The 12026-nt window shown below is 51.1% G+C and overlaps 1 protein-coding gene across 2 annotated transcripts in view; it reads right to left on the bottom strand.

Annotated features, from left to right (window-relative positions):
• braf (B-Raf proto-oncogene, serine/threonine kinase) overlaps positions 1 to 4202 on the bottom strand; it is a 108246-nt gene extending 104044 nt beyond the window's left edge. For both annotated transcript variants that reach the window (XM_067999936.1, XM_067999935.1), the window contains exon 1: positions 4092 to 4202. In XM_067999936.1, coding sequence (XP_067856037.1) covers positions 4092 to 4190 — 99 coding nt within the window. In that variant the 5' untranslated portion in view covers positions 4191 to 4202. The remainder of the gene's footprint in view (positions 1 to 4091) is intronic.
• Positions 4203 to 12026: the final 7824 nt, after the last annotated feature.

Below are 12026 nucleotides of genomic sequence, written 5' to 3'. Positions count from 1 at the left end.
AGCGATTTGAAAAAAAGGATGCAAGTTTTAAAATTGAGGCATTGCCGGACCGGGAGCCAATGTAGGTCAGCGAGCACAGGGGTGATGGATGAACGGGACTTGGTGCGAGTTAGCATACGGGCAGCAGAGTTTTGGATGAGCTCAAGTTTACGGAGGGTGGAAGGTGGGAGGCCGGCAAAGAGAACATTTGAATCGGCGAGCCTGGAGGTAACAAAGGCACGGATGAGGGTTTCAGCAAAGAAGGAGTTATTTCAAACACCTATATCTCAACACAAAAAGCCGATTTTACATTGCCAGGGCCTCCAGTAAAAACGTGGAGGCCAAAGTTCCATTCTCAATTCTCGAAGGTTCGAACCGTAGCTATTTGTAGCGGCAACTGCCCACTACAGACAGAAATTTATCAAAGAATTCTCCGTTTATACAAATGGGGGCGTGTATTTAATCTTAGCAGGCCCACAGAAATGAACTGTATCTAACCTGTACTGTACTTGCCCTGGGAGTATTTGATGGGACAGTGTAGAAGGACCTGCACTCACCAGTACTGAACCCCAGTGTTATACAGCGACAGGCCTGTACCCACCAGTACTGTACCCCAGTGTTATACAGCGACAGGCCTGTACCATAGCCCAGTGTTATACAGCGACAGGCCTGTACCCACCAGTACTGTACCCCAGTGTTATACAGCGACAGGCCTGTACCATAGCCCAGTGTTATACAGCGACAGGCCTGTACCCACCAGTACTGTACCCCAGTGTTATACAGCGACAGGCCTGTACCGTAGCCCAGTGTTATACAGCGACAGGCCTGTACCGTAGCCCAGTGTTATACAGCGACAGGCCTGTACCCCTGTACCGTAGCCCAGTGTTATACAGCGACAGGCCTGTACCCACCAGTACTGTACCGCAGTGTTACGTTAGTTGTATCCATGTGATTTATATTAATTAGTGTTAATTGTATTCAGGTGGTGCGCAGCAATTGAGAATTCTCTTGTATCCATTTATAAGAGAGCTGATCTAGGGTGTGGGGTGTGTGTATTGTGGATCTCTGTGAATAAAGGCTTGGAAGGAACTGAAGACCAGGCTCTAGTATTCTATCCTTCACCACCGGGCTATCCAATTTATAATGTTATACAGTGACAGACCTGTACCCACCAGTACTAAATCCCAGCATTATACAATGACAGACCTTTACAAACCAGTACTGTACCCGTATTGTACAGTATCAGTGTTATACAGTGACATCCCTATACCTTCCAGTACGGTACCCCAAAGTTACACAGCGACACACCTGTACCTACATGTACTGTGCCCGTTGTACGGTGACACACCTGTACCCACCAGTATGATACCCCAGTGTTAGTGACAGACCTGTAACCACAATTACTGTACCCGTTATGCAGTACCAGACTTGTGCCCACCAGCACTGTATCCATTATAGTGACTGCCATATACCCTCCAATACTGTACCCCAGTATAACACCTGTACCCACCAGTTCTGTACCTCAATGTTATAGTGACAGAACTATGCTCAGCAGTACTGTACCCGTCATATTGTGACACACTTGTAACCACCAGTATTATACACGTTACACAATGACAGGCCTGTACCCACCAATACAGATGCCCAGTATGAAACACTGACATATCTGTACTCAACAGTACTCTACCCCAATTTTATTCAATGACAGACCTGTACCCACCAGTACTAAATCCCAGTGTTATGATGACAGACCTATACCCACCAGTACTGTACCCCACTGTTATACAGCGACAGGCTATAGCTACAAGTAATGTACCTATTATAAAGTGACAGACCTGTACTCACCAGTACTATACCCCAGTGTTGCGCAGTGACAGACATGTACCCACCAGTACTGTACCCGTGTTACATTGTGACAAACATGTACCCACTAGTACTGGACCCGTGTTACACAGCAACAAACCTCTACCCACCAGTACAGAAGCCTAGTATTAAACACTGACAAATCTGTACCCAACAGTTCTGTATCCCAGTGTTACACAGCGACAGACCTGTAGCCACAAATAATGTACCCATTATAGTGACAGACCTGTACCCACCAGTACTATACCCCAGTATTATAGTGGCAGGCCTGTACTCACTAGTACTGTACCCCAGTATTATAGTGAGACACCTGTACTCACCAGTACTGTACCCTAGTATTATACAGTGACAGACCGCTACACACCAGTACTGAAGCCCAGTATTATAGTGACACACCTGTATCTACCAGTAGTTTACCCCAATGTTACAGTGACAGACCTGTACCCTCCAGAACTGCATCCCAGTGGCATAGACTGCCAGACCTGTACCGGCCAGTACAGTACCCGTTTTGTACAGTAAAACATCTGTACCCACCAGTACTGTATCAGTGTTATACAGTGACATCCCTATACCCACCAGTACAGTACCCCAATGTTATACAACTCACACCTGTACCTACAAGTACTGTGCTCATTTTGTACAATGACACACCTGTACCCACCTGTATGCTACCCCCAGTGTTAAAGTGACAGGCCTGTACTCACCAGTACTATACCCTAGTATTAAACAGTGGCAGACCTATACCCACCAGTACTGTACCCATGTCATATAATGACACACCTGTACCCCAGTGTTATACAGTGAAAGACCTGTAGCCACAAATAATGTACCCATTATACAGTGACAGATCGGTACCCACCAGTACTGCACCCCAGTGGTACGTAGTGACAGAGCAGTACCCACCAGTACTGTACCCCTATGTTATAGTGACAGACCTGTACTCACCAGTACTGTAGTCCAATGTTACATAGCGACAGACCTGTACCCATTGTGATGCAGTGATACCTGTACTGCACCCCAATGTTATACAGTGCCAGACCTATACCCACATTTACTGCACCCCAGTGTTATGCAGTACCAGGCCTGTACACACCAGTACTTTACACCAGTGTTATACAGCAACAGACCTGTATCCACCTGTACTGTACACGTGTTATACAGCTACAGACCAGCACCCACCAGTATTGCATTCCAGTGTTATGCAGTCACACACCTATATCCATCAGTGCTTGACCCCTTGTTATACAGTGACAGACCTGTACTCACCAGTACTTTATCTCAATGTTATTGTGACAGACCTGTACCAACTAGTACTGTATTCGTGTTGGATAGTGGCATACCTGTCCCCACCAGTAATGTACCCCAGAGTTATACAATAACTGGTCTGTACCAAGTACTGCATTCATGTTATAGAATCATAGAATCATAGAAGTTACAACATGGAAACAGGCCCTTTGGCCCAACATGTCCATGTCGCCCAGTTTATACCACTAAGCTAGTCCCAATTGCCTGCACTTGGCCCATATCCCTCTATACCCATCCGGTTACATAGTGACACACCTGTATCCACAGTACTGTACTTGTGTTATACAGCAACAGACCTGTATCCACCAGTGCTGTATGCCAGCGTTAAACACACATGTACCAATCAGTACTGTAACCCAGTATAATAGTGACAGACCTGTACCCACCAGAATATTATCCTGTTTGATACCCACCAGTAGTGTAGCCGTGTTATACAGTGACAGACGTGTACTCACCAGTACCGATCAGTAATATACCCAGCAGTACTGAATCCCAGCTGTAAATGCTCTCTGCGAACGCAAGCTGAGTTTGGAAGGAGTGTAATTGTGTTGGGTGTTTTTACCGTTGAAGTGCACCTTTCACACAGTTTAATAACCCCAGGCTGACATCCCACGCTCGTTGTGTGTCTCCAGGACAACCCGCCGTCTGATGTCTCACAGTTTGAAAGTCCCGCTGCCGGAGTTCAGACCGGGACCGGGAGTCTGGTTCCTGCCTGCACTAATCCGCTGAGTGACAGCCCGGCACAGCATGCCGGCACAGTCCGGGGGAGCAGGCACCGGGCAGCGAGCAGGAACACGGCGCCCCGGGGGGTGCCCATTCCCCCCACTGCTGCCCTGTCCCGGGGTTCAGGCTCTCACTCTGTGGCCCTGATTCCGAGGCCCACGGACCGCCGGAGCCGCCTCTCACTCTGCGCCGCGCTCCTTCCTCCGCCGCACGGCTCTCACCTCCTCCGGGACGCTCAGCCCCACCGTTTCGTCCCCCGCCGGATCCATCAACTCCTCCGGCCCGTTGAGCGTCGGCGGATCCAGGCTGGCGGCCGCCATCTTACAGCGCAGAGACAGGGCCGGACGTGACGTCAAAGCTCCGCTCCGGGTGACGTCATGCAGTCTGGGTGACGCAAGAGGGAGAGAGACAGGACATCACAGGGAGAGAGAGAGAGAGACAGGACATCACAGGGAGAGAGAGAGAGAGGACATCACAGGGAGAGAGAGATACAGGACATCACAGGGAGAGAGAGAGAGAGAGACAGGACATCACAGGGAGAGAGAGAGAGAGAGACAGGACATCACAGGGAGAGAGAGAGAGAGACAGGTCATCACAGGGAGAGAGAGAGAGAGACAGGACATCACAGGGAGAGAGAGAGAGAGAGACAGGACATCACAGGGAGAGAGAGAGAGAGACAGGTCATCACAGGGAGAGAGAGAGAGAGAGACAGGACATCACAGGGAGAGAGAGAGAGAGACAGGTCATCACAGGGAGAGAGAGAGAGAGACAGGACATCACAGGGAGAGAGAGAGAGAGAGAGACAGGACATCACAGGGAGAGAGAGAGAGAGAGACAGGACATCACAGGGAGAGAGAGAGAGAGACAGGTCATCACAGGGAGAGAGAGAGAGAGACAGGACATCACAGGGAGAGAGAGAGAGAGAGAGACAGGACATCACAGGGAGAGAGAGAGAGAGACAGGACATCACAGGGAGAGAGAGAGAGAGAGACAGGACATCACAGGGAGAGAGAGAGACAGGACATCACAGGGAGAGAGAGAGAGAGAGAGACAGGACATCGCAGGGAGAGAGAGAGAGAGAGACAGGACATCACAGGGAGAGAGAGAGACAGGACATCACAGGGAGAGAGAGAGAGAGAGAGACAGGACATCACTGGGAGAGAGAGAGAGAGACAGGACATCACTGGGAGAGAGAGAGACAGGACATCACAGGGAGAGAGAGAGACAGGACATCACAGGGAGAGAGAGAGAGACAGGACATCACTGGGAGAGAGAGAGAGAGAGAGACAGGACATCACTGGGAGAGAGAGAGAGACAGGACATCACAGGGAGAGAGAGAGAGAGACAAGACATCACAGGGAGAGAGAGAGAGACAGGACATCACAGGGAGAGAGAGAGAGAGACAAGACATCACAGGGAGAGAGAGAGAGACAGGACATCACAGGGAGAGAGAGAGAGAGACAAGACATCACAGGGAGAGAGAGAGAGACAGGACATCACAGAGAGAGGGAGAGAGAGACAAGACATCACAGGGAGAGAGAGAGAGACAGGACATCACAGGGAGAGAGAGAGAGAGACAGGACATCACAGAGAGAGAGAGAGAGAGACAGGACATCACAGAGAGAGAGAGAGACAGGACATCACAGGGAGAGAGAGAGAGAGAGACAGGACATCACAGGGAGAGAGAGAGACAGGACATCACAGGGAGAGAGAGAGAGACAGGACATCACAGAGAGAGGGAGAGAGAGACAAGACATCACAGGGAGAGAGAGAGAGACAGGACATCACAGAGAGAGGGAGAGAGAGACAAGACATCACAGGGAGAGAGAGAGAGACAGGACATCACAGGGAGAGAGAGAGAGAGACAGGACATCACAGAGAGAGAGAGAGAGAGACAGGACATCACAGAGAGAGAGAGAGACAGGACATCACAGGGAGAGAGAGAGAGAGAGACAGGACATCACAGGGAGAGAGAGAGACAGGACATCACAGGGAGAGAGAGAGAGACAGGACATCACAGGGAGAGAGAGAGAGAGAGACAGGACATCACAGGGAGAGAGAGAGACAGGACATCACAGGGAGACAGAGAGAGAGACAGGACATCACAGGGAGAGAGAGAGAGAGAGAGAGAGGACATCACAGGGAGAGAGAGAGAGAGAGACAGGACATCACAGGGAGAGAGAGAGACAGGACATCACAGGGAGAGAGAGAGAGACAGGACATCACAGGGAGAGAGAGAGAGAGAGACAGGACATCACAGGGAGAGAGAGAGACAGGACATCACAGGGAGAGAGAGAGAGACAGGACATCACTGGGAGAGAGAGAGAGAGACAGGACATCACAGGGAGAGAGAGAGAGAGACAGGACATCACAGGGAGAGAGAGAGAGAGAGACAGGACATCACAGGGAGAGAGAGAGACACGACATCACAGAGAGAGAGAGAGAGAGACAGGACATCACAGGGAGAGAGAGAGAGAGAGAGGACATCACAGGGAGAGAGAGAGAGAGACAGGACATCACAGAGAGAGAGAGAGAGAGAAACAGGACATCACTGGGAGAGAGAGAGAGAGACAGGACATCACAGAGAGAGAGAGAGAGAGACAGGACATCACAGAGAGAGAGAGAGAGACAGGACATCACAGAGAGAGAGAGAGAGACAGGACATCACAGGGAGAGAGAGAGAGAGAGACAGGACATCACAGGGAGAGAGAGAGAGACAGGACATCACAGGGAGAGAGAGAGAGAGACAGGACATCACAGGGAGAGAGAGAGAGAGACAGGACATCACAGAGAGAGAGAGAGAGACAGGACATCACAGGGAGAGAGAGAGAGAGACAGGACATCACAGAGAGAGAGAGAGAGAGACAGGACATCACAGAGAGAGAGAGAGAGAGACAGGACATCACAGAGAGAGAGAGAGAGACAGGACATCACAGAGAGAGAGAGAGAGACAGGACATCACAGGGAGAGAGAGAGAGACAGGACATCACAGGGAGAGAGAGAGAGACAGGACATCACAGGGAGAGAGAGAGAGAGACAGGACATCACAGGGAGAGAGAGAGAGAGAGACAGGACATCACAGGGAGAGAGAGAGAGAGAGACAGGACATCACAGGGAGAGAGAGAGAGACAGGACATCACAGAGAGAGAGAGAGAGACAGGACATCACAGGAGAGAGAGAGAGAGAGAGACAGGACATCACAGGAGAGAGAGAGAGACAGGACATCACAGGGAGAGTGAGAGAGAGACAGGACATTACAGGGAGAGAGAGAGAGAGACAGGACATCACAGGGAGAGAGAGAGAGACAGGACATCACAGGGAGAGAGAGAGAGAGACAGGACATCACAGGAGAGAGAGAGAGACAGGACATCACAGGGAGAGAGAGAGAGACAGGACATCACTGGGAGAGAGAGAGAGAGAGACAGGACATCACAGGGAGAGAGAGAGAGACAGGACATCACAGGAGAGAGAGAGAGAGACAGGACATCACAGGAGAGAGAGAGAGAGAGAGACAGGACATCACAGGGAGAGAGAGAGAGACAGGACATCACAGGGAGAGAGAGAGAGACAGGACATCACAGGGAGAGAGAGAGAGAGACAGGACATCACAGGGAGAGAGAGAGAGAGGCAGGACATCACAGGGAGAGAGAGAGAGACAGGACATCACAGGGAGAGAGAGAGAGACAGGACATCACAGGGAGAGAGAGAGAGACAGGACATCACAGGGAGAGAGAGAGAGAGAGACAGGACATCACAGGGAGAGAGAGAGAGACATTACATCACGGAGAAAGAGAGAGACAGGACATCACAGGGAGAGAGAGAGTTTTAGGACATCATATGGAGAGAGAGAGAGAGAGGACATCACAGAGGGAAAGAGAGACGGGCATCATAGAGAGAGAGAGAGAGACAGGTCATCATCGGGAATGAGTGAGAGACAGGACATCACGGGAGAGAGAGAGACAGGACATCACGGGAGAGAGAGAGACAGGACATCACAGGGAGAGAGAGAGAGAGACAGGACATCACAGAGAGAGAGAGAGAGAGACAAGACATCACAGGGAGAGAGAGAGAGACAGGACATCACAGGGAGAGAGAGAGAGAGACAGGACATCACAGAGAGAGAGAGAGAGAGACAGGACATCACAGAGAGAGAGAGAGACAGGACATCACAGGGAGAGAGAGAGAGAGAGACAGGACATCACAGAGAGAGAGAGAGACAGGACATCACAGGGAGAGAGAGAGAGAGAGACAGGACATCACAGGGAGAGAGAGAGACAGGACATCACAGGGAGAGAGAGAGAGACAGGACATCACAGGGAGAGAGAGAGACAGGACATCACAGGGAGAGAGAGAGAGAGACAGGACATCACAGGGAGAGAGAGAGAGAGAGACAGGACATCACAGGGAGAGAGAGAGAGACAGGACATCACAGGGAGAGAGAGAGACAGGACATCACAGGGAGAGAGAGAGAGAGACAGGACATCACAGGAGAGAGAGAGAGAGAGACAGGACATCACAGGGAGAGAGAGAGACAGGACATCACAGGGAGAGAGAGAGAGACAGGACATCACAGGGAGAGAGAGAGACAGGACATCACAGGGAGAGAGAGAGAGAGACAGGACATCACAGAGAGAGAGAGAGAGAGACAGGACATCACAGAGAGAGAGAGAGACAGGACATCACAGGGAGAGAGAGAGAGAGACAGGACATCACAGGGAGAGAGAGAGACAGGACATCACAGGGAGAGAGAGAGACAGGACATCACAGAGAGAGGGAGAGAGAGACAAGACATCACAGGGAGAGAGAGAGAGACAGGACATCACAGAGAGAGGGAGAGAGAGACAAGACATCACAGGGAGAGAGAGAGAGACAGGACATCACAGGGAGAGAGAGAGAGAGACAGGACATCACAGAGAGAGAGAGAGAGACAGGACATCACAGAGAGAGAGAGAGACAGGACATCACAGGGAGAGAGAGAGAGAGAGAGAGACAGGACATCACAGGGAGAGAGAGAGACAGGACATCACAGTGAGAGAGAGAGAGACAGGACATCACAGGGAGAGAGAGAGAGAGAGACAGGACATCACAGGGAGAGAGAGAGACAGGACATCACAGGGAGACAGAGAGAGAGACAGGACATCACAGGGAGAGAGAGAGAGAGAGAGGACATCACAGGGAGAGAGAGAGAGAGAGACAGGACATCACAGGGAGAGAGAGAGACAGGACATCACAGGGAGAGAGAGAGAGACAGGACATCACAGGGAGAGAGAGAGAGAGAGAGGACATCACAGAGAGAGAGAGAGAGACAGGACATCACAGGGAGAGAGAGAGAGAGGACATCACAGAGAGAGAGAGAGAGACAGGACATCACTGGGAGAGAGAGAGAGAGACAGGACATCACAGGGAGAGAGAGAGAGAGAGAGAGGACATCACAGAGAGAGAGAGAGAGACAGGACATCACTGGGAGAGAGAGAGAGAGACAGGACATCACAGGGAGAGAGAGAGAGAGACAGGACATCACAGGAGAGAGAGAGAGAGAGACAGGACATCACAGGGAGAGAGAGAGACACGACATCACAGAGAGAGAGAGAGAGAGACAGGACATCACAGGGAGAGAGAGAGAGAGAGAGGACATCACAGGGCGAGAGAGAGAGAGACAGGACATCACAGAGAGAGAGAGAGAGAGAAACAGGACATCACTGGGAGAGAGAGAGAGAGACAGGACATCACAGAGAGAGAGAGAGAGAGACAGGACATCACAGAGAGAGAGAGAGAGACAGGACATCACAGAGAGAGAGAGAGAGACAGGACATCACAGGGAGAGAGAGAGAGAGACAGGACATCACAGGAGAGAGAGAGAGACAGGACATCACAGGGAGAGAGAGAGAGAGACAGGACATCACAGGGAGAGAGAGAGAGAGACAGGACATCACAGAGAGAGAGAGAGACAGGACATCACAGGAGAGAGAGAGAGAGACAGGACATCACAGAGAGAGAGAGAGAGACAGGACATCACAGAGAGAGAGAGAGAGAGACAGGACATCACAGAGAGAGAGAGAGAGACAGGACATCACAGAGAGAGAGAGAGAGACAGGACATCACAGGGAGAGAGAGAGAGAGAGAGACAGGACATCACAGGGGAGAGAGAGAGAGACAGGACATCACAGGGAGAGAGAGAGAGAGACAGGACATCACAGGGAGAGAGAGAGAGACAGGACATCACAGGGAGAGAGAGAGAGAGAGACAGACATCACAGAGAGAGAGAGAGAGACAGGACATCACAGAGAGAGAGAGAGAGACAGGACATCACAGGGAGAGAGAGAGAGAGAGAGACAGGACATCACAGGGAGAGAGAGAGAGACAGGACATCACAGGGAGAGTGAGAGAGAGACAGGACATTACAGGGAGAGAGAGAGAGAGACAGGACATCACAGGGAGAGAGAGAGAGACAGGACATCACAGGAGAGAGAGAGAGAGACAGGACATCACAGGGAGAGAGAGAGAGACAGGACATCACAGGAGAGAGAGAGAGAGACAGGACATCACTGGAGAGAGAGAGAGAGAGACAGGACATCACAGGAGAGAGAGAGAGGACAGGACATCACAGGGAGAGAGAGAGAGAGACAGGACATCACAGGGAGAGAGAGAGAGAGAGAGAGACAGGACATCACAGGGGAGAGAGAGAGAGACAGACATCACAGGGAGAGAGAGAGAGACAGGACATCACAGGGAGAGAGAGAGAGACAGGACATCACAGGGAGAGAGAGAGAGGCAGGACATCACAGGGAGAGAGAGAGAGACAGGACATCACAGGGAGAGAGAGAGAGACAGGACATCACAGGGAGAGAGAGAGAGACAGGACATCACAGGGAGAGAGAGAAGAGAGAGACAGGACATCACAGGGAGAGAGAGAGAGACATTACATCACGGAGAAAGAGAGAGACAGGACATCACAGGGAGAGAGAGAGTTTGAGGACATCATATGGAGAGAGAGAGAGAGAGGACATCACAGAGGGAAAGAGAGACGGGGCATCATAGAGAGAGAGAGAGAGACAGGTCATCATCGGGAAAGAGTGAGAGACAGGACATCACGGGGAGAGAGAGAGAGACAGGACATCACGGGGAGAGAGAGAGACAGGACATCACAGGGAGAGAGAGAGAGAGACAGGACATCACAGAGAGAGAGAGAGAGAGACAAGACATCACAGGGAGAGAGAGAGAGACAGGACATCACAGGGAGAGAGAGAGAGAGACAGGACATCACAGAGAGAGAGAGAGAGAGACAGGACATCACAGAGAGAGAGAGAGACAGGACATCACAGGGAGAGAGAGAGAGAGAGACAGGACATCACAGAGAGAGAGAGAGACAGGACATCACAGGGAGAGAGAGAGAGAGAGACAGGACATCACAGGGAGAGAGAGAGACAGGACATCACAGGGAGAGAGAGAGAGACAGGACATCACAGGGAGAGAGAGAGACAGGACATCACAGGGAGAGAGAGAGAGAGACAGGACATCACAGAGAGAGAGAGAGAGAGAGACAGGACATCACAGGGAGAGAGAGAGAGACAGGACATCACAGGGAGAGAGAGAGAGAGACAGGACATCACAGGGAGAGAGAGAGACAGGACATCACAGGGAGAGTGAGAGAGAGACAGGACATCACAGGAGAGAGAGAGACAGGACATCACAGGGAGAGTGAGAGAGAGACAGGACATCACAGGAGAGAGAGAGACAGGACATCACAGGAAGACAGGACATCACAGGGAGAGTGAGAGAGAGACAGGACATCACAGGGAGAGAGAGAGACAGGACATCACAGGGAGAGAGAGAGAGAGAGACAGGACATCACAGGGAGAGAGAGAGACAGGACATCACAGGGAGAGAGAGAGAGACAGGACATCACAGGGAGAGAGAGAGACAGGACATCACAGGGAGAGAGAGAGAGAGACAGGACATCACAGAGAGAGAGAGAGACAGGACATCACAGGGAGAGAGAGAGAGAGAGACAGGACATCACAGGGAGAGAGAGAGACAGGACATCACAGGGAGAGAGAGAGAGACAGGACATCACAGGGAGAGAGAGAGACAGGACATCACAGGGAGAGAGAGAGACAGGACATCACAGGGAGAGAGAGAGAGAGACAGGACATCAC

Source organism: Heptranchias perlo, chromosome 18 (assembly GCF_035084215.1).
Source record: "Heptranchias perlo isolate sHepPer1 chromosome 18, sHepPer1.hap1, whole genome shotgun sequence".
Classification (NCBI taxonomy): domain Eukaryota; kingdom Metazoa; phylum Chordata; class Chondrichthyes; order Hexanchiformes; family Hexanchidae; genus Heptranchias; species Heptranchias perlo.
This window is presented reverse-complemented; position numbering and strand designations above follow the sequence as displayed.